At 45.3% G+C, this 26770-nt stretch overlaps 1 protein-coding gene across 1 annotated transcript in view; it reads right to left on the bottom strand.

Annotated features, from left to right (window-relative positions):
* CNTN1 (contactin 1) overlaps positions 1–26770 on the bottom strand; it is a 473636-nt gene that overhangs the window by 50769 nt on the left and 396097 nt on the right. Inside the window, exons 21-22 of the mRNA XM_090042334.1 lie at positions 15538–15772; positions 10272–10375 (exon numbers count right to left, since the gene is read on the bottom strand). Coding sequence (XP_089898460.1) covers positions 10272–10375; positions 15538–15772 — 339 coding nt within the window. The remainder of the gene's footprint in view (positions 1–10271; positions 10376–15537; positions 15773–26770) is intronic.

Below are 26770 nucleotides of genomic sequence, written 5' to 3'. Positions count from 1 at the left end.
GGAGTGATGGGAGGGAGTGGTGGCTGGGTGGGAGTCTGTAGGCTGCAATTTAAACCCTCACAGGCCTCATGCCAGTTGGACATCCCTGGCCAAGATATTATTTGCGTGGCTGTAGGATCAGGGAAATATAGTTACCACCCTTGTGGATCCCTGCCTCTGATGTGCCTACACAAAATTGCACAGCAGAGAACCTAACTCATTGTAAGAGTGGGAGAGACATTTTTACAACATCCATGAAATAGGAACTATATAATTTTCATGTGAGTTTGACATGTGGAACATAAAGAATATACTTTCATGACAGCTAGCTCTACAAAACAAAGTGTGGGAGAAAAAAAATAAAAGCAGCAATAAAGCTAAACTGCTAGAATTATGGAATATTGCAATATATCATATTCATGCAGGCAACCTCTGAGAAATGTGAGATGGCAAAAAAACCTGCAACAAACCTATTTTGTTTTAGTTTTAATATACTTTATTGGTATTAGGAAAGAAACTTTAATGCCTATTATAGGGGGAGAAAAATAAACCCCAAAAAATCAAAGCACATATGCATTGATAAACTTGCATTATAAAAGTCAACCAATATATTTACCACATGTAAAATGCAGGAAATATAGATGGCCTTTAACATAGCATGCATCAAACAGCTGTAACTTTTTGAAGATGACATGACAAGCACTCATAAATCTTAAATTCCTTGATAGAGGTAGTTCATATTTCATCTTTCCTCTAGGTACAGACTGAGGCCCTACCTCAGTAATGGCAACATTTATCAGCCAGCACTCTTCATTGCTGTGGCAGTAGTCCTGAGAATCTACATTAGTGTAAAAAAAAAAAATCTGATACCTCATGGTATGAAGAGGCTACAATCACAGATAAAATGCCTTCAGGTAGTTTACTCTCAGTACCCCAACATATTTATCCAATTAAAAGATACATTTTCCCCCTCATTTAATATGGGGGAATCAAGCATGAGTTAGTGGGGTGGGCTGAAGGCAGCTACTGAGAGGGGGAGGCAGCTACTGCAGTTCTGGTCCCAACCTGGGGCTGGAGCTGCCACCCTACTGCCTCTAAATGCCCTGCTCCTCCTGCCCTACAGCCCCCAGTTCTCCTCCCCATGATGCTTCTCCCCATGTCTCCCTCTGTTGCACATCTTACTTTTGTTCCACTCAGCAGGCTGCTTCCCTGCTGCAGCCCTGGGTATGGAGCATAGCTCCAGCCCAGCCCTGTAGCAGTGGCACGGAGCCAGCACTGCTGCTTCAGTTGGGCCCCATAGCAGCAGTGCTGGCTTTGCACCATTGCTACGGGCTAGGCTGGAGCCATGCTCTGTGCCCCAGGCTGCAGAGTCCACCAGTGCAGAACAAAGGTAAGGGGGTGGGGGGCAGGTGAGAAGAAGAGACTTTAAGTAGGGGGGAGACAGGAGAAAGTGGGGGTAGGGATCTGAGGCTGCATGGGGAACAAGTGGTGTGGAGGGAGGAGGAGTGGGGAACAGAGGAAGGGAGAATTGGTGCAGCTTGAGGCTCCCTGGGAGGCAGGCACAATGGATGGTAAATAGGGAGGGGGCAGGCAGAAAAGGGCAAACTTCCTTCCTTTTTCACTGCCTGCCTCACCTCCACACTGCCTGCCCCCTACCACCCACCCTCTATAGCCCCTCACTCCCAGCCCCATTATTACTGCCCACATTCCATATCATGTGCCCCTCCTACTGCCTCCCCCACCTCCTGTTCCATTTCCATTACTGCCCCTCTTATCACCTCCCCCCCACCACTTGCAATAACAGGGATGAGGTGCAAATTTAAGATGATGTAATGATCCTCCAAGAATTCAATTCTATACATAGAAAATTATAATACACTTACAAATTTTCCATGTGCAGAATCTAATTATTGGGAGAGTCATTTTAGATTCAGGGTCATATTCTCTTCAATATATGGGGTGCCAATTATACCATGAGAGACATTTTCAGGGAATAAAAAGAATTGAAATTAAAAGCAGAAAGTAGTCTAGTGACATGAGGGATTTTGATAAACTGTGTTACAATAGCACAGTAATGCAAAAAAAAAATCCCAGAATATTCACTCCAATTTACAAACAACTTCAATTTGGTCAAATCAGTGCCCCTTGATTAAACCACTTCATGACACTGGAGTCAACATCTTCATTAATGATGTGGACATTGGAGTCAGAAGCAGACTGGCCAAGTTTGCTGATGACACCAAACTTTGGGGCAAAGCATCCACACCAGAAGACAGGCGGGTGATCCAGGCTGACCTGGAGAAGCTCAGCAAATGGGCAGATGAGAACCTGATGGTGTTTAACACCAAAAAATGCAAGGTTCTCCACCTTGGGAAGAAAAACCCGCAGCATCCTTATAGGCTTGGCAGTGCTATGTTGGCTAGCACTACGGAAGAAAGAGACTTGGAGGTCATCATTAACCACAAGATGAACATGAGCCTGCAATGCGATGCTGCGACTAGTAAAGCAACCAAAATGCTGGCTTGCATCCATAGATGCTTCACAAGCAAATCCCAGGACATCATTCTCCCCTTGTACTCAGCCTTGGTAAGGCCGCAGCTGGAGTACTGCGTCCAGTTTTGGGCTCCACAATTCAAAAAGGATGTGGAGAAGCTTGAGAGAGTCCAGAGGAGAGCCACGCGCATGATCAGAGGTCAGGAAAACAGACTTTACAACGACAGGCTGAGAGCCATGGGACTCTTTAGCCTGGAAAAGCGGAGGCTCAGGGGTGATCTGATGGCCACCTATAAGTTTATCAGGGGTGACCACCAGGACCTGGGGGAACGTTTGTTCACCAGAGCGCCCCAAGGGATGACCAGGTCGAACGGTCATAAATTACTGCAAGACCTGCTGCAAGCTGAAGTGCTCTGGGTCAAGATACAAGGGGGCTGTGGGGAGAGGGATTTAACGGTGGGGGTCTACTACAGACCCTCCAACCAAGGGGAGCAGCTGGACTGGGAATTTTTGGGCCAGCTTGCAGAGGCACTTAAGGCAAGGGATGGAGTTGTCATGGGTGACTTCAATTATCCGGACATCTGCTGGGAGGAACAGTCAGCCAGGTCGGACCGTTACAGGAGGTTCCTGGCCAAGATACAGGACCTCCACTTAATTCAGGAGGTGCACAGTCTCACCAGAGGAAATGCTCTGTTGGACCTGGTCCTGGCCACAGGCGAGGACCTGGTCCTTGACCACCTGGGTGATAGCCATCATCGCTTGCTGGAGTTACTATGCAGTGCAGGGTGTCAAGGGCCAGCAGCAAGGCAATAACCCTAGACTTCAAGAGGGCCAACTTCAACGAGTTGAGGAGATTAGTGGGAGAGGCACTGGGGTTCTCAAGGGCAGGGGAACTCAGTACCCAAGATGAGTGGTTGTTCCTTAAGGAGAAGATACTCAGGGCCCAAGGGGTGACCATCCCAACAAAAAGCAAGGAGGGCAGGAGTGCCTGAAAGCCCCCCTGGCTCACCAAGGGCGTCCGGGAATGCCTGATTGTACACCAGGTGGAAAGGGGGTGCTATCTCCAAAGATTAGTATACCTCCTCTGCTTGGGCCTATCAGGAAAGCTAAGGTGGACATAGAGCTAGGACTTGCATCCAAAATCAAAGATAACAAAAAGTCCTTTTTCAAATATATAGGGAGGATGAAGAAAGCACCAGGAAATGTGGGGCCACTGCAAGATCCTCTGGGCAATCTGGTGGTTGCGCCAGAGGAGAAAGCAGACCTCTTTAACCAATTCTTCACTTCTGTTTTCTTGGGCTGGGACTGGGACTTCCCCACCGTGATGCAAGACAGACTCGAGGGGAACACCTCCAGACCTCAGGTTGGGGAGGACTGGGTTAGAGAGCTTCTGAAGGGGCTGAACGTGTTCAAATCAGCAGGTCCAGATGATCTCCACCCCAGGGTGTTAAGGGAGCTAGCAGGGGTTATTGCAGGGCCCTTGGCATGGCTTTATGAGCGCTCGTGGTGCTTGGGCCAGGTGCCGGATGATTGGAAGGTAGCCAACATGGTCCCCATCTTTAAAAAAGGGAGGAGGAGGACCCAGGCAACTATAGACCCATCAGTCTTACCTCAATCCTAGGGAAACTCTTTGAGAAGATAATCATAGAGCACATCTGTGATGGGCCAGCCTCAGAGATGATGCTCAAGGGCAACCAGCACGGTTTCATTAGGGGCAGGTCATGTCAGACCACCCTGATTGCTTTTTATGATCAGGTCACAAAAGCCTTGGATGCAGGTGTTGCTGTGGATGTAGTCTTTCTGGACTTCAGCAAGGCCTTTGACACCGTCTCCCACCCCATCCTCATTAAAAAATTGGCCAACTGTGGCATTGATGCCTACACAGTCAGATGGATTGCAGATTGGCTCAAGGGTTGCACTCAGAGGGTTGTGGTGGATGGGTCATATTTGACCTGGGGAGAAGTGGGCAGCGGAGTCCCCCAGGGTTCGGTCCTTGGGCCCGCGCTGTTCAATCTCTTTATCAGCGATTTGGATGACGGGGTGAAAAACACCCTGTTTAAATTCGTTGATGATACCAAAATTTGGGGTGAGGTGAGCACACTAGAAGGGAGGGAAAGACTGCAGCAAGACTTGGATAGGTTACAGGGGTGAGCTAGCAAAAACAGGATGCACTTCAACACTGACAAGTGCAGGGTGCAGGGCAGTAGTAACCAGCAGCACACTTATAAGATGGGAAACTCTCTTCTTGAGAGCACGGAGGCAGAAAGGGATCTTGGAGTCATTATTGACTCCAAGATGAAAACGGGCCGACAATGTGAGGTCACGGTTGGCAGGGCTAACCGGACCTTGTGCATCCACAGGTGCATCTCAAGTAGGGCCAAGGAGGTGATCCTCCCCCTCTATGCGATGCTGTTCAGGCCACAGCTGGAGTACTGCATCCAGTTCTGTGCGCCCCACTTCAGGAGGGATGTGGACAACATTGAGAGGGTCCAGAGGAGGGCCACCCGCATGATCCCGGGACTACAGGGCAGACCCTACAATAAGAGACTGCGGGACCTGAACCTGTTCAGCCTTCACAAGAGAAGGCTGAGGGGGGACCTGGTGACAGTCTATAAACTCACTAGGGGGGACCAGAAGAGTTTGGGAGAGACCTTGTTTCCCCTAGCGTCCCCTGGCATAACAAGGAATAACAGCCATAAGTTGTTGGTGAGTAGGTTTAGATTAGACATCCGTAAGAACTACTTCACGGTCAGGGCGGCTAGGATCTGGAACCAACTTCCAAGGGAAGTGGTGCTGGCTCCTACCCTGGGGGTCTTTAAGAAGAGGCTTGATGCCTACCGGGCTGGAGTCATTTGAGCCCAGTTTCTCTCCTGCCCATGCAGGGGGTCAGACTTGAAGATCTACAAGGTCCCTTCCGACCCTACTTCTATGATTCTATGATTCCATGAAGACCGTTTCAGGCTGGACATAAGGAAGAATTTCTTTACTGTCCAAGCCCCCAAGGTCTGGAACAGCCTGCCATCGGAGGTGGTTCAAGCACCTACAGTGAACACCTTCAAGAGCAAATTGGCTATTTATCTTGCTGGGATCCTATGACCCCAGCTGACTTCCTGCCCTTTGGGCGGGGGCTAGACTTGATGATCTTCTGAGGTCCTTCCAGCCCTAATGTCTATGAAATCTATGAAATGTCATGGCCTCCCTGTAACTCTACTCTGTAGTCCTGCCTCCATGCCAATGGTGGGGGAAGAAGTTCCTCCTCCTCCTCCTCTTGTCATCATCTTGAGATCTCCTCCCTCCCTCAAGTAAAGCCAAGAAGGCCACCCTACTATTTAGATCTACATGTGCCATAGTAGTAGAACTCCCCAAAGAACAGGTACTGAGCCACATGCAGAATCTTTAACTGGGGTGCTGCTGCTTCTCTCCCCCTGTCCTAAAGTGCAAGGTATCCTGGAATTAACTCTCTTTTAGGAGAGTCATGCACTAATAGTTCATAGATTCATAGATGTTAGGGTTGGATGGGACCTCAATAGATCAGAGTCCGACCCCCTGCATAGGCAGGAAAGAGTGCTGGGTTCAGATGACCCCAGTTAGATGCCCATTCATCCTCCTCTTGAAGACCCCCAGGGTAGTGGAGAGCACCACCTTCCTTGGGAGCCCATTCCAGACCATGGCCACTCTAACTGTGAAGAAGTTCCTCCTAATGTCGAGTCTAAATCCGCTTTCTGCTAGCTTATGACCATTATTTCTTGTGACCCCCAGAGGTGCCTTGGTGAGTAGAACCTCACCAATTCCCTTCTGCGCCCCCATGATGAATTTATAGGCAGCCGCAAGGTTGCTTCTCAACCTCCTCTTGTGGAGGCTGAAGAGGTCCAGGTGCCCTAGTCTTTCCTTGTAGGGCTTGGCCTGCAAGCCCTTAATCATATGAGTGGCCCTTCTCTGGAACCTCTCCAGGTTATTCACATCCCTCTTGAAGTGCGGTGCCCAAAACTGCACGCAGTATTCCAACTGTGGTCTGACCAGTGCCCGATAGAGGGGAAGTATCACCTCCTTGGTTCTGTTTGTCATGCATCTGCCGATTCTTTTTTTTTTCATAGACATAGACATTGGGGCTGGAAGGGACTTCAGAAGATCATCGAGTCCAGCCCCCACACCCGAAGGGCAGGAAGTCAGCTGGGGTCATAGGATCCCAGCAAGATAAGCATACAATTTACTCCTGAAGATGTTCAATGCTTGAACCACCTCAGATGGCAGGCTATTCCAGACCTTGGGAGCTCGGACAGCAAAGAAATTCTTACTTATGTCCAGCAATTCTTCCTTATGTCCATCATGATGCATGATAAAGTGCAGTTAGCGTTGCTGATTACTTCATCACACTGATTACTTATGGTCATCTTGGAGTCCAGTAGGACTCTGAGATGCCTTTCTGCTTCCATGCTACCGAGCAGGTCATTTCCTAGGCAGTAGGTGTGCTGGACATTTTTCCTCCCTCGGTGTAGCACTTTGCATTTATCCTTGTTAAATTGCATTCTATTATTTTCTGCCCATTTGTCTAACCTGTCCAGGTCTGCTTGTAGTTGTTCCCTGCCCTCCTGTGTGTCAAGTTCTCCCCACTGTTTGGTATCATGCGCAAACTTGGACAGAGTACACTTCACCCCCTCGTCCAAGTCACTGATGAAGATATTGAAGAGTATCTGTCCAAGGACTGAGCCCTGCGGGACCCAACTACCCACGTCCTTCCAGGTCGATACTGACCTATCCACTACCACTCTCTGGGTATGACCCTCTAGCCAATTTGCCACCCATCAGACTGTGTAATCATGAAAGTCACAGCCTCTTAATTTGTTCAGCAGTATGGGGTAAGATACCGTATTGAAGGTCCTGAGGTCTAAGTAAACGATATCTACCCCTACTCCTGCATCCAGGTGTTTTGTAACATGGTCATAAAAAGAAACTAGATTAGTCAGGCATGATCTACTTGCTATGAACCTGTGCTGATTTCCCCTCAGCATAATTTTTCCTGCTGGGCTGTCACATATATGAACCTTAATAATCTTTTCGAAGACTTTGCCAAGGATGGAGGTGAGACTGACTGGCCTATAGTTGCCTGGATCCTCCTTCCTCCCCTTCTTGAAAATAGGGACCACACTGGCCCTTTTCCAGTCCTCCAGGACCTGGCCCATGTGCCATGAGTACTCAAATATTCTTGCCTGTGGCTGTGCAATGACTTCAGTCAGTGCCTTCAGTACCCTCGGATGGAGCTCATCCGGGCCTGCCGACTTAAATACATCCAGTCCTTCCAAGTGACTCTGCACCATCTCAGGGTCAATGCTTGGTAGTCTGGTGCCCAGCTGTTGTCTCTCTACAATCTCATTGTGAGACTTGTCTTGCCCCTTGTTTAGGAACACTGAGGCAAAGAACTCATTGAGGCGTTCAGCCTTGTCCCCCCTGTCTGTTACCAATTGCTTTTGCCCATTCAGTAGTGGTCCTATACTGCCCTTGGCCTTCCTTTTACTTCCTATATGTCTGAAAAACAATTTTTTGTTATCCTTAACTTGGGATGCCATCCTCAGCTCCATGGTAGCTTTGGCCTTTCTAACTGCCTCCATACAACTTCAAGCTGAGGAGGTATATTCCTCTTTAGAAATCCATTTTTGCCTCTGGATTTCTCTGGTCAGCCAAGGAAGCCTCTTGGCCCCTTTCCCCCTCTCCCCCTTATCGGGATCATCACCCTCTGTGCCCAAAGGATCGCTTCCTTGAGGCACAGCCACCCTTCCTGGGCTCCCATCTCGCTAAATCTCTTACTCTGCAGTGCGTCATTGACTAAAGACCTGAGCTCGCTGAATTCAGCCTTCCTGAAGTCTAGCACTTCCACCCTACTAGCCAACTTTCCCACCCCACATCTTATGGTGAATTCTATTATTTGGTGGTCACTGTCCTCCAGGTGACCACTGATCTTTAGGTCCCCTATCATGTCATCCCCCGTTGCCAATACCAGGTCCAGCAAGGCATTCCCCCTAGTGGGACCTCCTCTGTCAGGTGGAGGTCCTGTACACAGGATAGGAACCTGCGTGAATGGTGGGAATTTGCTGTCTGCATCTCCCAGCAGATGTCAGGGTAGTTTAGGTCTCTAGTCTTTATGGTCTCCAAGAGCTACCTTAGGAGTTCCAAATCTAGTTCTTCACCTTGGTGTGGGGGTCTGTAGCAGACCCCTACAACCAAATCCTTTTCCCCTTAACCTCCATGTATCCTAACCCACAATGTTTCTACTTTCTCCTCCTGCGATTCCATTTTGATAAGGATCGATGTATAACGCTCCTTGACATAGAGCACAACCCCTCCCCCTCTCCTCCCCACTCTATCCTTTCTGTACAGCTTTTAGTCCTCAATGGACTATAGTTCACACCTCTCAGAGCTACTCTTTCTGGCTCCCTACAGATTTGGGCGGGCACTCCATTTTCTTTACAGCCATGATAACTGCCTGCATGGGCCTAGATTCTATTCCATTTCTAAGATTGTTTAGGTTTTAGGTACCTAAGTCATTAAATGCAATTCTAGGCCACTTTATGTGGCAGCCACAAAACTCCTAAGACATCTGGATTCCTTTTGCATCTCAATTTTTACCTGAAATTAAAGGGACGTTTGTGCATGCTTGGAAGCAATCTAGAACAGCTAGCTAGGCATCTACTGTTGCCTAAGCTAATGAAAACTCATTTTGCCTAGGCAAGTGCATAAATCCACCTCAATGACCACATACCCCTTTGCTGCTTGGTTAACAGGGAGTGGCCTTTGGTGTGAGTTCTGAACAGGGTTTGAATTCATGCATCTGAAGCCAGAGCAAGACACTTAAATTGCTCGGTCACTGCATCCTATTAACAGAACATTTATTCCTGTAGTTCACTCATAAAAACACACCACTCTGGTTTGTATGTTCTTTTTGACCCCCAACAATATGCAACTGACAATTTAAATCACAAATCAAGCTAAAATCTTTTTCTCTGAGCACAGCCAAAATAAACAAGCTATATGCTGCAAAGTTCTTCACAGGCCATTGTGCATGGTGACGGAAGGACCCTTTTGGGCTGCTCCACGGCAACTTCTATAGTGGCTCAGTTTCCATAGACCCAGAACTGCTGTGCCCTTCTTTGAGAGAAAGTAAAAAGAGTTTGGCTGGTGAAACCTTGTAGTCATGGAGCCACTGACCCTGCTCTGTTCTGAAATCATTTCGCCATAGCTGCAATCCAGTTCTCGAGTGTAGTTTACTTTTGCTCTAGGCTGTACAGTAGAACACATCTGTCTGCTGTATTATGTACCTTTGGCTTCCTGTACTTGAATGGCCATAATATTTGTTCCCAAGTTACTACAAATTTTGTGGGGAATATTTTAAAGTAATTGTATACCCAACCCTCTGAAAATGTAATGGGCATCATTTACCTACCAACCTGACAAAAAGTACAGTCTACACCTAATTATTATAACCGAAACATAACTGGAACACTTTTTAAGACATTTTGAGTCAGTTCCACAGTTGGTATAAAGCTGTAAAGTTCTCTTGTGGAATTCTAAAGATTTCTATGTCAATTTATATCACTTGGAGATTAGGCGTAAAATTTGTTAACATACCTTAGTAATAAAATACATACATTATATAAAAAATGAAATAAGGACTCAAATTTGGGCAGCAAATGCTAATTAAGCAATATAGAACATGGAAAGTTAGACCATAGGAGTGTTTTTTATCCAATCAGTTACTGTACTTACCTGATTGTAAAGACATTTACAAGAGTCACTTTCAAACTCACCTGATATCCTTCAACAGATTCATCAGAAATGTGGTGCCAAGAAACAGAGATTTCAGAAGATGATAGGACTAAGACGTTCACATCTGTAGGTATCTCAGTTGGAGCTGGAAAATTGAATATATGGTAAATATGCAACTCCATCCAGTACCATGTTTGTATTGCTTTGCACAGTCTTGTCTCATTTTAGCATTTTACACTACACTCTCATTTTCACAGGGCCAAACCCTGATGTCTTTAATCTGTTTCCAACTAGGTTCTTATCTGAGTAAATTATAATTTACAGGGAATTTGTTTGAGACTTGTTTGCGATTTGGTCCAGGTTGTACAGTTGTTAGCTTTCCCAGACTCCAAATTGAAAGTTATGACAATTAAAAATAGACTCAAAGAAAAATAGAACAAGACATTCAGGGTTGTTATTCAACTCTGTAATGTCTCACCCATTGAAGACTATTGATCAGATTTTCAAAGTCAATTGCACATAAATATTTTAGATCACATTGCTTATACATACAGTCCCTACATTACATGTGGTTACTAGCCACAAAGACAGGAGGGAGTTTGGATTGGGTATGATGGGGCTTCTAGTAATTTTCATAAACCAGTGCCTGGTTGGTAGATCTTGATTATGTGCAATCAGTCAAACCAACTGGCAGGTTTGGGATCAAGAAAGGTTTTCCCTCCCTAAAGCATACTGGCAAGGTCTATTGGCATGTGGGGGGAGCATTTCTTCTGTATTAGAGGCTTAGCTTTCTCACTAAGATCACCTGAGAATAATTTTAGCCTAACCAATTTCCTGCCTCAGCAGTACCCTAGGCTACCCTCCTCTTTATCTGTGGCCCACTTTTGAGTTGTTTTATGTTTTTTCTTTTTTTGTGGGGTGCTTTGTGGTCATGGTATGCTTTTCAGAACCCCTTTATGCTAACGATTGCCTGCAAATGCAAAAGGCTCGGCTCAGTGTTCTAGGAGGCCCCTTCCAGTCCTATAATTCTATTATATGAAAGCTAATTAGGCACTTGTGCGTGCAGCTAGTCACTTGTATGTTTTTGCATGCTTAAATTTGAAAATCTGGTCTGCTACACTAAATGCATCATGCAAACTTTTTTTAATGCAAGAAACTCTTAATTTAGAAATATACTTTAAGTGCTTAGAATTGTAAGATCTCATTTAATTATAGGAAGATGTTAATTTTACTGTATTGCCTGTGTCTAAACTAGAGTGAAGGAATGTAAAAATGTACAAGTGCAGCACAGTGCCTACAAAAGATTCCATTTTTCAAGCTAAGATCAGTTCTCATTCATGGCTTTTTTAAACAAGTTGCAACAGACAACCACTGCTGCCTGAGCTCAGGAAAAGCTTTCATATAGGTAATCTTCCAATTGGGCAGAAAGTCAACTATGTATCAAGACAGCTGGCATACAGGAAAAAAAATCAGTTACATCTCTTATAAAGAGTATCCAAGGTAACAAAATGATCTTCCATGCAAAGTTATTCTTTCTAATGGTCTTTCAATAACAGCTAATAATTCAAATGTGTACCTTTAAGAATGAAGATAAAATGCAAAGGCTATTTTCTGGATGACACTATTTTAGAGAAGCACAGGGACCAGAAACAAAGTTTCAGTATTAGCTAGGGCAAATGTAAGTATGTTACTGCAATTGTGCTACATGCAAGTTTTATTAACAATCAAAGCATACTGCATCATCATGAGGCTTCAACATCTTCAGTAATACGCTTGAGACATTCCCTTGATTGCCAGTGGCCTTGTTACTGCTGAACTGAATAGCCCTCTTAGGTCATGTGGTCCAATTCCATGCCACTGCTGGAATGCTCCCTGTTGTACCATATACCAGGATTTTGTCCAAAGGCAAAGAGCTTCTACTATTTCCCTTGGGAGGCAACTTGATAACTGAATAGTTCTCACTACCAGAGTGGTTTCACTTGGTATGATAATCTGAATGTTTCCTGATATAGACAACGTGTAGTGGGGGCACGTGTCCACCCTGAAACTAACTGCTGCCACCCACCTCCCCCTCACTACCGATGCGGCCACTGGTGTCTCTAGGCAGGCCTTGCCCACCGCTGCTGCTGCTGCCTACAAATGGTGCCCTCCCCAGTCTTGGGAGGTACCAGCTGTTCATGTTCCCTGACGTATTTCATCCCTTTTCTATTTCATTATGCTTATTTCTGGGATTGAATTTATTTTACCCTAGATCTCAAAAATCCCATGCCCTGCCATGCCACAGATGCAATGCAGGATGAGAAATTTGGGGAGCTGGGATTTTGGGGATCTAGTATGATTAACATATTAACTGTGTCATAAATGTAACATCTACCAGGGTCTTAAATAGTCTAAGCTAAATAGTCATAACTAAAGTTTCCAGTATTTGTTTATACTCCCTACAATTCATTTTTATTTTTAGCAGTAAACTATTTTTCCTAAAAGAAATACATTCAGGACTTTGCTAGGAAACATGAAAGTGTACTATAAAGGTGTTAAATTGCTTTTTAAAAAAAAGATATGGAACTATTATTTGCCTTATACAGCTTTCACTGGGCCATAGCAATTTATTAAATCATCCATATAAATACAAAACAATCATTCTGTTGCTGGAGCAGCTGTTAAAGATGATATTCTAAGGTACACTTCTCTGATAACAAGGATTGGTATTAATCACATTAGATAGCTAAGTGTTGTTAGTGTGAATCCTTAATTATCATAAGAAACAAAAGGGTCTATTTTATCTTTCTCTGTCTGTGTGGGCAATTTGTGTGCGAAGTTCCCATTAGCGGCTAATGGGAATTATAAGCATAAATCTGCTGTAAAGTATGCTGGGAAGAGAATAGTGTATGAAGTGTAAGAATGTGGCCTTGTTATCTGGTCCAGCCTCTTGGCTCATTGGCTTATTTCAATACCCGTAGTTCTGTTTTGGCAAAGTAGATTCTGTACTGTTGGATGAAAAATTTGTGCAATTCTCTACACTTCTCTTTTGGATTTCTGGCCGCAAATAGTATGGCATGATATAGGGTTTTTTGGATATCTGATTGGCTATATTGTGTTAAGATAATTTATTATTTTATTCTCCCTCAAGGTTTACCTTTTTCTAACATTTGTTTCCACTATGCAGAGAAAATGTAATTTTTCACTACAATTCTGTAAATTGCAGAATTTGGAATAATTACAACAAGGACTAAGAAAATGATTTTAGTTGAATGTCAAAGAGGTTTCTTTTAATTATACATATGATAGCTTTAATGTCTAAAGTGGAATAAGACAGCATGGAAGAACTCATTTTCTCTGTGTGTGTGTGTGTGTGTGTGTGCGTGCGTGCACACACTAGTTTGAACTAGCTTGAAAATTTAACCAAACTAATTATTCTTCTATGATAGTATGATTAAATATACCAGTTGTGCTATTCAGAATAATAAATTTTAACACCATCTGTTAACAAATAAAGACTAATTAACTTAGAATAAATTAATGCATTTATAAAAAAATTTTAAACTGCATTTTTGCAGAAATATCAACTTGTTGATCTCCAATAGAAAGAGGAAAAAACATCCAAACTCTGCCTCTGTGCCCACAGGGGTTCAATCCTCCGGGCATACTCAGAGCACAACTAACATACCCCAAAAGCACTGAGGATTGTGTAAAGTTCAGTAACCACTATTATTTTCTCCCAAAAATACAGCTAGAGGAGAAGGTAGCAATGCCTACCTCAGGTGTAAAGTCCTAGAATACTTGCCCAGGAAGGGAGAGCTCTAAATTCTAAGCCTAACTCAAGATTCAAACCAGATGACTGCCCCAAGCACTAGCCTGCAGAATAGGAAAAGGCTCTGGACTTTGGGTGGAGAGGTCTAAATGCCAAAGGGGACAGTCATTCAAGACATATTCCTTAGTGTTTCCTGTAGTTAGCTCTGGGCTGAAGTGCTGTGTGAAATTTCGTTGCCAGTTTTGTTTCAACGCTGTTTTGATTCGTTTCAAGATCAAAACAGCAAAATTGAAATGAAACAAAACAGATACAGTTGAAACAGCCTCAAAACAAAATGAGGCAAGTCAAAACATTTTGCCGTTTCAACACTGTTTTGAAGTTTCGCTGCATCTATCTCCTTGTGCCTGAAATGCTCTTTCAGGAGTTGTGACTATTACTCTTCATTTTCCACAAGGGTGCCATGGTGCAGTTTCCCCGAACCCCCTGCACCTGTCTCCCTGAAACCTATCAGGCTTTGTGGCCGCAGCAGGGGCTAGCATGCCTGCAGTTTTGACCCTGCTGTGGCTTAACGCATACAGGTGACATGAGTTTTGCTTTCAAGATTTTGGGGTGCAGTTTCTCTGAAACCCCTGCACCTAACTCCTTGAAACTTGGCAGGCTTCATGCCCTCAGAAGGGGCTACCATTCCTGCAGGGTTCATCCAAATCAAGGAAGAAATAACAAAGTTATAGGCTGTTTCAACCTTCCCCATTATGGCCTATGGGTGAAATGTCGAAACAGTTTTGCTGTTTGATCCTGTTTCGATGGAACGGAACGGAACAGCTGTTTTGAATCAAAACAAAATTCAAAACGGAACGCTGTTCTGTCGAAACGTTGAAACGCTGGTCATAAGGGAACACTGCCATTTCGCACAGCCCTACAGGGCATCTGCCCACCCAGCATCCAGCCTCTACAGAGGCCTACAGAGGTGCCTCGGTAACCACTTTTTCTTTACAAAAAACCTAGGCATTTAACTCCATTTTCTGAATCATCCTGCTGGAGGAAGGGAGCTAAATGTTAAAATGTGGAAGGCTAAGATAAAGAAATCTAAGAAGCAGGATTTTGCTCTTTGCCACTAACTACCCTAGACAAATGCAGATGGTTTTAAAACTGTGTTCTTTTCTTTAGATTTCCTTAACAAGATGTAACTATTCCCTTCTGAATGCCCATGTCGATCAGGTTGCATTGATTGAGATGATACAAATGTTTCTTTTTAGATGACAATGCCATATATCAGGCAACAGATATGGAAAGAGAAGTTTTTCAAATAACAAAATACTCCTTTGCATTGCTATTCTGCATATCAAGGGCACAGTTCTGCATTTTTTCATCCAGGTACCCTCCCATATTCAAGTGCAAGACAGTTTTGCACAAGAGATGGAGCCTTCCATGCTGAAGGTGTGTGCTATTCATTGGTAAGTTCTAAGCCTCAACAGACCTGATCTAGCTCCTCCTGCTTAACTGGCAGTACTCGATCAGGCCCTTGCACTTGATCTTATTACCCCACGTTTACTTACCATCTTGTGCTGAATAAATAACAGCAGTGAGGCTGAAAGGCCCATCCCCTTTGTTGTTAAATGCTTTCACTTTTACTTGATACTTTGTTGATGGAGGCATGGATTCATCCTTGTGGACGTATCGGTCAATATCGGGATTGGTCACTGTAACTCTTCTCCACTCCTTTGCCCCAAATGGCTTGAATGCTACTACATAACCAAAATTATTGCCAAAATGGTATTCTCTTGGTAAAGGCTGCAGAGGCAAAACATTAAGGATTAATTTATGGTTAAATGAATGAATGCATGTTTAATGAGAAATTAAACAATAAACCAAAAAGAAATACAAATTGTAAGAATCTTGCCTTGAAATTATATTCTCTGGTGTACTTAAATCCTCTTCCAAAGCACCCCATCTTCCTTATTCGCTACATCTACTAATAGTAAGATTCAAACTTAGCTTTTATTTTTTATCCAAAACTTTAGAAATGAATGCCAGGATAGTTCTAAAACTACAAGCAGCTGTAACCAGCAAAAGATGCCTTTTTAAGACACGGTAAATAATAATGAGTATATAATAAAAGCACTGCATTTATATGCTGTGTGATTAAAGAGAGAGAGTAGGGAGAAGAAGAATGAGAACAGAATGTAAGTAATTAAAGGCTCCGTTTCTGTAAAAAAAAAGAACCCAAACAAACCCCCAAAACTTACTCACCTTTATTTCACAAGTATATTCTGGATTTATTTCCTATACTCAGTAGTATTGGCATATTGACAATTCGAGCAAATAACCCATCCAGCTACATATACATCAGTTACCAGAGATTCACTCTCTAGGAGTTTCAGGTTCCTCATTCTGCAAATGTAAAACTATCAATATTACAATTCCAGAAAGGACTTCACTCAACTCATGCAGCAATGATGCTACCAAATGAGGTACAGTTATTATAGGAAATTATCCTAGACCAGTGGCTGTAACTTTTTTAGACTCAAGACACCCTTCATTAGATTCAAAGAACCCTTTGTAAAATGCCAGCTCTTTGCTTTGACTATGTAAAAATAATAAAGCAATTCTTCTTTGCAAAGAACTCAGAAAGCACACAACAGGTCAAAGTTTTTAAAACTATGGATTTCTATTTGAATTTTCTGGGTTTATACTGAGAATCATGTCCAGGTGTTTGCCTACCTGAGAGTGCTAATAATACTCAGCACCCTGCAACACTTTTCAAAGGATTTCATTGCACGCTAGGATGACATTTTACTACAGTTGAGAATCACTGTTCTAAAGCCACCCCCCGAGGATTTTAAAATGCAAAATGTCAGCCTCCCAGTTGAACAGTTTGGGGTTTGTTACCATCTGCAGAGTCCTTCTGTAACTGCTCAGCAGCAGATGTATGATGGACTCAGAAGCTAAGTGCAGCTATTTAGGGAGGGTAGGGGGTGGTTAGGGAGCAGTTAGATGATGTTAAAAATAGACACCCAATCTAAGGTAAGTCAGGGTGGGAGGGCTAGCAGGGAGGGGCTGGAGATATTGGGGGAAGTGAGCAGGATGGTGGAAGGAAATTGGGGGTCTGTGATGGGCAGTGTCTTGGGGGGATGGTAAAGCAGGCAACATTTGGAGGAGTGATCACGGGGGCAGGCATGATCCACAAGGGGGTTGATAGATTCTGAGAGGTTGCATTGGGTCTATAGGGGGCTGGAGCAGGACCAGAAGCTATTTTTATCCCTCCACATGCCCCAGTGAACCTCCCTCCCTCCTGCCTCTCCCCTGATTGATATTTACTTGCTCAGCTCACAGCAGTGGTGAATGCTGATAAAACTGGAAGTACCAGGAGCAGCTTGTGGGATGTGAGGTTCTGGGGGGACTTGCTGGTCCACAGGGGGAGGGACAGGTGGAGGGCTAAAAATAGCCTGGTGATGGGGGGGCAGTTAGGAAAAGCACAGCCCTGGAACTGGGGCCTGGGGCTGGGCTTTCTCAACCCTGGGGCTGTGCAGGTAACTGTACAGAAGTTCCATTCACAGGTCTAACCTAGATCAATTAAGTCTGAGTGTACATTGATCCAGGTCTATCTTAGATTGGGCTTTTTTTTAGACCAGTCTGTGCATAGAACTTCTTTAGATTGATTTCTAATCCCTGAGATTGGGTCTAAGTGTAAAGTCAGAACCTGGGTGAACTAAATTAAATCAGGTGGCCGTTTTTAACTCTCTCAAACCTCCCCATAACCTCTGCAAGTATCTGAACTTACTTAAAAGTTGTATCAGCCACTTTTTTAGAGGTTGAACAGAAGATCACTGCAGGTCCTGCAGGGACCAAACCAGGAAAGCCAAGGCTGCAACTGAACTCCAACTAGCTTCAGGCATCAAGGACAACAAAAAGTCCTTTTTCAGATTTGTGGGGAGCTGGAGGAAAAGCAAGGGCAATGTTGGACCCCTGCTAAACCAGATGGGGCAACTGACAACTGACGCCCAGGAAAAAGCCAACCTATTAAATAGGTACTTTGCATCAGTCTTGCATCAGTCACACGGGATGCCCATGCCTGCTATGGGACAGGGAAATCTGGGTGAGGGGGATCCCCTACCCTCCATCAATGCTGACCTCGTGAAGGAACACCTTGAGAAGCTGGATACCTTCAAGTCAGCTGGCCCTGACAACCTGCACCCCATGGTACTCAAGGAGCTGGCGAACGTCATAGCCCAGCCCCTAGCATGGATCTTTGAAAACTCCTGGCACTCTGGTGTAGTGCCAGAAGACTGGAAGAAGGCCAATGTGGTGCTGATCTTCAAGAAAGGGAGGAGAGTGGATCCGGCTAACTACAGGCCCATTAGCCTGACTTGTATCCTGGGGAAGATCTTAGAAAAGTTTATTAAGGAGGCCATCCTTGAGGGACTGGCCCAGGCTAACATTCTAAGGGACAGCCAGCACAGGTTTGTTGCAGGTAGGTCTTGTTTGACCAATCTCATTTCCTTCTATGACCAGGTGACCTATCACCTGGACAAGGGAGAAGAGATTGATGTCATATATCTTGACTTCAAAAAAGCTTTTGATCTGGTATCCCATGATCACCTCTTGGCCAAACTGCCCAGTTGTGGCCTTGGCTCCACCACGATCTGCTGGCTGGGAAATTGGCTTTGTGGTCGGACCCAGAGGGTTGTGATTGATGGCAGTCACTCATCATGGTGCCCTGTAACCAGTGGGGTCCCTCAAGGCTCTGTCCTGGGACCCATACTGTTCAACATCTTCATTAACGATGTGGACATTGGAGTCAGGAGTGGACTGGCCAAGTTCGCCGATGACACCAAACTTTGGGGCAAAGCATCCACGCCAGAAGATAGGCGGGTGATCCAGGCTGACCTGGACAAGCTCAGCAAATGGGCAGACGAGAACCTGATGGTGTTTAACACCGAAAAATGCAAGGTTCTCCACCTTGGGAGGAAAAACCTGCAGCACCCTTATAGGCTCGGCAGTGCTACGTTGGTTAGCACTACAGAAGAAAAAGACTTGGGGGTCATCATTGACCACAAGATGAACATGAGCCTCCAATGCGATGCTGCGGCTAGTAAAGCGACCAAAATGCTGGCGTGCATCCATAGATGCTTCTTGAGCAAATCCCGGGACGTCATTCTCCCCCTGTACTCGGCCTTGGTGAGGCTGCAGCTGGAGTACTGCGTCCAGTTTTGGGCTCCACAATTCAAAAAGGATGTGGAGAAGCTTGAGAGAGTCCAGAGGAGAGCCACGCGCATGATCAGAGGTCAGGAAAACAGATCTTACGATGACAGGCTGAGAGCCATGGGACTCTTTAGCCTGGAAAAGCGCAGGCTCAGGGGTGATCTGATGGCCACCTATAAGTTTATCAGGGGTGACCACCAGGATCTGGGGGAACGTCTGTTCACCAGAGCGCCCCAAGGGATGACGAGGTCGAACGGTCACAAACTCCTGCAAGACCGTTTCAGGCTGGACATAAGGAAGAATTTCTTCACTGTGCGAGCCCCCAAGGTCTGGAACAGTCTGCCAGCGGAGGTGGTTCAAGCACTTACATTGAACACCTTCAAGAGTAAATTGGATGCTTATCTTGCTGGGATCCTATGACCCCAGCTGACTTCCTGCCCTTTGGGCAGGGGGCTGGACTCGATGATCTCCCGAGGTCCCTTCCAGCCCTAATGTCTATGAAATCATGAAATCTATGAAATCTATGAAAGTGCCTGTCTTGGAGAATAGCCTACTTGTATCAGCCTTTCCTGTTCCCCAAACCCAACAGAGCTCCTGTTGAATGAAGTACCTATGAGGTTTATCTGAGGATTATGGATGCTGAAGAACTGTAAGAGGGGTGGCAATGTTTTATGTTTTTGCTGATTACTGTAGGGTGCTTGTACATGTGATGAAAATTGCCCATTTTCGTGGTTTAATTGCATTACACTTTATACGTATGGGGGAGGGGATTCTATGATTTAAAGGAGTTTGTTATGTTGCAAACTAAACTTAGTTTACAATGTAGCTACCTGTAACATTGCAGCCTTTAACTTGATAGCTCCCCCATCAGCCATGTGAGAGGCGGGCTGAAGGCAGAGGTAGTAAGGGGCCCAATCTTTTTTTTTTTTTTTACAGAGACTGGCTGCCTATCCTGTGGCCAGGGGGTGAATTGCCAGTGAGCTGAGCAACCCCTGAACTGTGGGGGAATGGGACCAGTCCTTTCCTCCACAGTGACAGCACTCCCCGGGGCCACCTGGCTGACTTGCTAGTGGGCCAGATGCTACCCCTGCTAAGGGAACAGTTGGAATGGGCTCAGTGTTGCCTCCAAGCTGGGACAACCCCCAGAACAACAGAAGTGAACCCAAAGTCCTGGGGGGCACTGCCACAGTAGAGGGAAAGAACCCCCCCACACACACACCTCAGGGCCCACCAGCAACTCGTCCCTCCTGCTACAGGCAGGCTCTGTGAAAAAAAAAAAAAGAGGCTCAGACTGCTTGCTGTTTTTCTTTTTTTTTTCTGGTGGAGCCTGCCCTCATGAGCTGCGGGTGGGCTGAGCAGCCCCTAAGCTGTGGGGGGCCCTAGTCCTTTCCTCCACAGCGGCAGTGCCTCCTGGGCTGCCCAGGCGGGCAGCTAGTGAGCTGGAGGCTGCCCCAGCTTGGAGGCAGCACCTGCCAGATCCAATTCTTCCCCAAGCCTGTCGGGGCTTCTCGTATGTCATGTATCACCCTCACCACCAGCACACCCAGCCACCCTCCTGCTGTCTCCCCATGCTGCCCCAGGTGGTCCCAAGTGGCAGGGACAGTGTACATGGTGCTGGAAGCCCTGATGGGCTCAGGGAAGAGTTGTATCTGGTGAATGCTGCTTCCAACTTAGGGCAGCCCCCAGCCTGCTGGTAGCCTGCCTGGGTGGCCCTGGGGAGGGGTACTGCCACTGCAGAGGGAAGGACCGGGACTCCTGCTGCTCAGGGGCTGCTGAACCCACCAGCAGCTTGTGTGGGCATGGCAAGGGGCCCGATCCTTTTTTTTTCCCCACGGAACATGCCTGCAGCTGGGGGATGAGCTGCCAATGGGTCCTGGTCCTTCAAAGTAGACTGGACTATCAGTTGAGACCAGCCATGTTAGTCCGAAGTCAGACCCTTTAGAGACTAACCCATTCAAAAAGGCACTATCTTTTATAAGTGATAGCTTAGTTCATCGGCGTATATTAATGGACCTGCATAGAGAAGGGGTACTAAATAGAAAGGAATAATTTAAATACAAAGGATGCGGGAAGGATTGGGTGAAGGGACATTGCTAAGAGAAGCCAAGGTGAGCTGAAGAGATCAAAAGGGATAAAAAAACCCCTCAGCTAACCCACTGCAGAACATAAGAATTGTAAAAGCTAGTCCACATAATGGGATAACAATCCAAAGTCTCTGTGGAGGCCACACTTACATTTAAATTACCTTATTCTTTCCTATTTAGTACCATTGCTCTTTGCAAGTCCATTCATAGCATCAGAAAAATAGATTGTCTCACTAAAGAAAAATCCCTGCTTCTCACATCTCAGATGGGAAAAAATTGCTTGTCTGGCTCTGTCCCAGCTGAGAGAACTCCATATGGTGTACATAGTTGTCCAACTTAGGGTTCTGGATTCCCCTTTGGGTGCTAGGTGCCTAAAAGGTAGGTGCTAAACTTTCAGACACCTAAATTCTCTTTTGAACTCAACATTTTACTTTTTCTTTCATTTTTCCCTAAGTGTTTTGTACCTTTGGAGGAAAGGATAAATAATGTTTTGTTTAGAAGAAGCTGTTTCTGGGTAGCTTTAATAAATAAGTTAATCACAAAACTTTAGAGGAGCAAGACTTGCAGGTACCAAACTCAGATACCTGCCAAACATAGGTACAAACTTGTAGGCGCCTGTCTCACTGACTATGGGCAAGCATTGACTTCTACTGTTGCAAATTTATTGGAAAAATTCTTCAGAGGGAGCAAACAAGCATTCCAGCATGCAGATGCTACCTCTCCCCTGTTCAGGTCTTCCCCAGACTGAAGTTATAGTGGTTTGGGGGAGGCTGGGAGAGCAGCAGCATGTTAATTCCTCCGAAATATGGAGAAGTCCAGCTGCAAAGAAATGCCCTCGTCTGGGAAAAGTATAGGGGAAGCTGCAGCCAGACCCCTTCTGTGCTCTGGATGAGTCTAGCTGCCACTGTTCTCTGAGTCTTCCCTAGACTGGAGTCCTCTCTCTGGGGAAGGCATAGTGGAACCTGCTGCCTGACTCCCAATCACAGAGGGTGAAGTATACAGGATTCATTCGAGCAAGAGAAACTCTTTTTTTTTGTGGGGGGGGGAAGGGGAAGAGGGAGGAGGAATCTTCCAGGTGTCAAGGTGGACAATCATTTCCACAGATGGAGCATGTTTTCTCCATGAGAAACTGAATGAATTCTGTATACTAGCAATTTCTACCAGGAGAGAAGCAATTCACCTTCTAGAAACATATTGCCTGTTATGGTTGAAAAAAAGGGAAGCTGAGACCACACAGTAAGCTTCCCAATGGCCACAGGGAAGGAGTTCAGCCACAGTGAGCTGCAGAAAGCCAGGCTTGTCATGAAGACCTGCTCTCAAGACAGCTGTGATTTTTTCCTTATATATGTGTAACTGCCATATATATCAACATAGCTGTAAATGGCTGGCTGCCATGTAATATCCAGTAAATACAGTTCTCATAGGAGAATGGGAAAGAGAGATAGCCACAGTTCCCTTGAAAAGAAATGGGGAAAAGCATTGGCTCCCTATCTTTGCATTTCTTTTCAAAACAAGACTCTAAGGAGCTTTGATCGCACCCCTGAAGGTCTCATTCAAGCAGAGTTTATGAATCATAGGAAAAGCTATCGGTCTTGGCAGCAGAGTGTCAACCTGCTGCACATTCTGTTCTCCTGTTCTTAATTAAAAAAATATTGGAATAGCATTACAAATGCCTGCATGTTTTTGAGAACCAAGATGCACTCTTACAAGAATCTTTCCTGTGTCAGCTGTGTATAGTAAATTTAATCTGGTATGAAAACATCCCTGATAGGCATGCTAATGAGAAATTGGGATACCGCCGAGAAAGAAAAATTTAAAATCCTATTTTTACTTAGTCTGCCTGATTAAATGAGCTACTCACTGCAGAACAGATGGAAAAATTGACATTAACTATGAGAAATAATTGGAATATAAATCTATTTATGGCTGTAGGAATGAAATGTTCTTGTACTTCAGATCTTGCATTAGTCACTATCCTCCTGGTTATAATTTTTAAATTTAGTCACAGCTGTCAATTAGCCAAGCCTCCTTGATGCCAACACTGCCTCGAATATAGGTTTTTACATGCAGCTTAAGATGTATGTTTGCGATTTGTTAATGCTTCTATGAGACAAGAGTTGTCCATAATTTTAAATAAATCTGCGTCTTGCTCAGCAATGCACAGGAGTGTTTGTATTTGATTTTTTTTCTCTTCAGAGAGCAGACAGACATATGGAAATTATAAGCAATGGTATAGTTTCAAACCTGATATTAATGTGACTGAGAAAGATGAACTAATAGAACGATGAATTTGCATTATTTAAAACAGCATTACTGACCCATAACTAGAGTTTCTAAGATGCACTTTCCACATGCGCATACTTGATGTTGGTTGTTCATGCCCTAAGCCCTTGATCAGACACTCTTGGCCTTAAAATTCCCGATAGGGTGCATTATAGCCCTGGATGCTTTTCATGTTCTTTTGCCAAGGGGATAAACACTAGTGCACACTTTCTGCTTCTTCATTTTATCTTGACCAAAGAGTCTTAAATACATCCAGAGAGGGGAAGAGGGGAAGGAGTCAGGGACATCACAACTCAAAGAATTTTCCATTACTGACAACCAGAGATCCAGGTTTTCTGTTTCCCACTGAAAAACATAGAAAACCTCATATTTTACCTATTACTGGGGGCAAACACAAATTTCTCATTTTACTGGAGAAACCCTCAGATTTTGCAGTTTTACAAACAGCTCTCTGCAGGCTGGCTGAGTTCTAGCCTCCAAGGGACTGGGAGGGATTGGGAAGAGGGCCGTCAGGCAGGGGGCACCATATGCATGTGTATTGCACATGGCCTCCAGGCACCCTGAAGAGCAGCTCTCATGGGTAAGTGGAGGGGGTGGGATTGAGGCCCCCCCATGGGATTGAGGGAGTGAAGGAACAGGGCAGGACTGGGGCTAAGGCTGGGCCTGCTACCCAGCCAGGTGGTGCGTGGGGCTGCCCAGGGCTGCAATGCATGGCTGAAGGGCCCTGGTGGGGAGCAGGATGGGGCCATGGGCAGCTCGTCCAGGAGACAGAGTTGTCTTCCTGCCACAGTGCACACTCTTGGTGGGGTAGGGGAGAACCCAAGCCTGCAGCAGGCAACCCATATGTGCCCCTGGCCCTGCTTCATGCACAGATCTGGGAGGCATGGGTCCCCCCTCTCCTCCTGGGAGTGCGCAGAGCAGCAGGGAGCCACCGTGCCCCTGCCCAAGCCTGCAGCAGGCATTGTGCAGCCGAGCTCCATTTCACTGCCAGGGGCAGAGAGCTGTGGACCTGGAAACCTTGCCCCATAGCTCTGGCAGCTGGTGGCTCCCTCAGGCAGGGCTGGGGGTGGCAGGGGACTGGGTGCAGGTGGCAAGGAGCACCAGCAGGGCTGATGGGGGCATGTGGGGGGTCATGAGGAGCACCAGCTGGGCTAGGGGAGTCATGGGGGGTCAAGGGCACTAGCAGGGCTAGGGGGCTCTGGGGAGTAGTGAAGGACACCAGCATTGCCGGGTGGTGGGAGGCTGTGAGGGACAGTGAGGGGCCTTTGATTTTAATAATGGCCTTGGGGGGTTATAAGAGAATTTGTGATTTTTTTATCAGGGAAAACCAGGATCCCTGCTGATAATTTGTTTTTCTCCTTTAAGTAATCATATGAATCTCACTGTAGTTGACTCCAAGGCAGTGACACACATCCACAGAGGTGGGTCTTGGAGCTCTGAGGTAAACAGCTTCTGGAGATTTACCTTTCTGAATAATGCATATTATGTGGGGGCTTCACCAATGGCTAATGCTTAGTAAAGCCATGTACTGAGCCCCAGGTGACCACTCTGCAAATGTTATGAAGAGAGGCTATAGAAGTTTTCTGGACTCTGATAGGGAGGCCTTACTCCAGCAATCTCATATCACAGCTTTACATTACCTACCATCTAGTTAGACAGTCTCTGGGCTAACATCACTGTGCTTTTTGATCTCTCAACTAGTGAAACCAATAGCTGTCAGGACTTTCAGAAAGTCTTGGTCCTGTACACTGGGTAGGCCAAGGTTCTTTTGGTGTCAAGTGACTGTAATGGAGTCACTCCTTGCAAGGAAATGGGCTTTGTGAAGAACACCAAGAAATTAATTTGATTAACCAGAAAGAAGTAAAAAATGTTAGGCAGCTGTTCAAGTTATCTTCTCTGGATAAATGGAGGGCATGTATTTGTTGATGGATAGATAGGCCCCAACTTCTGTGATCAGGCACTTTTCAACCAACAGGAAGTACTCTCACAGAGACAAAACCCGCCCCCAAAGAAACAAAGAAAAAGCCTTCTAGAAGACAAGCCATTGCTGTCACAGATTCCAGGGTGATTCCTATAAACTTTCAGGAATTGTGTTCAAATTCTGAATGTTGGTAAATAGGTCTTGAGAGTGAAGAGGCTTTATAGGAATCTGACAGCTTTGCAAAGTACTCTCTTTTAGTACTGTTGTTTAGGAAGACTGAAGTCTTCTGTTTTCACAGATGGACAGCCAGCACCAAGAGCACTTGGTGACAAGTCTTAGAAAAGTGGAAAAACTGAACGATGGGTTCTTAAAATGGTATTGGTTCCTGAGCTAAACACAAAAAACTGGTATTTTCTTCATAAGGGACTTACTGCAATATGGAAATAAGTGTCTTATAAGATGAGAGATGTGATCCAAACCCCTTCCTGTCAGAACTGTATAATGGCTACTAGGGTAACAATCCTGAACTGGAGCTGATGGATAAGCTCATTGATTTTTCTGAAGTGCAGGATAAAATGCAAGATGGAAGACAAAGGAGAACTTGTTTTTGAAGATGGTGCTGGATGTGAAAGTGGAGAGAATATCCATTACTGGATTACCTAACGCAGAAAGCATTGGCTCTGATGAAATGATAACATCAGATGGTGCTGAGGTGAGAGCAGATCTCTGACTAGAGGATGGCAGTACTGAGGGCCAAGTTGCCAATGAGCTTTTTACTGACTTAAATATATTTAGGTAAGGAAAGCAAGGCAGGTGTCAGCCAAAGTCACTGAGGTCCATCATGTCATTCTGAATTGATGCAGCTTATACAGTACACAGCATTAGAGGTGCCATACAGTAATACTAAGGATACAGTAATATTGACCATCAGTTGGATACCTGAAAATGGCTATTAGGGAACAGGCAAGGTCTGAGGGAGTGGCTCAAGGTGAGGCCATTGTCCGAAAGAACATACCCTGTACAGGAGAGATCGTGCCAAAAAAAGGTGTGAGAGTATAGTTCTCTATGTGAAGGAGAGCTACATGTCCCTACAAGCTGAGATTGGCACCTAAGGAGGAAGATTGGAGACCCTTTGGGTTAGAATACAAAGAGAATGTAGTGAAGGGGATACAATGGTAGGAGTCTACTGCAGACCTTCAAATCAGGAACAAGTGCTTGATCAAGAATTCACCAGGGAACTGGCTGAGGCTGCACACGCTTGGTGCATGGGAGACTGCAGTTACCCGGACATCTCATGGG

Source organism: Crocodylus siamensis, chromosome 4, assembly GCF_052110815.1.
Source record: "Crocodylus siamensis isolate JL-2025a chromosome 4, ASM5211081v1, whole genome shotgun sequence".
Classification (NCBI taxonomy): domain Eukaryota; kingdom Metazoa; phylum Chordata; order Crocodylia; family Crocodylidae; genus Crocodylus; species Crocodylus siamensis.
Note: the sequence above shows the minus strand (reverse complement) of the source record. Positions and strands in the feature narration are given on the sequence as shown.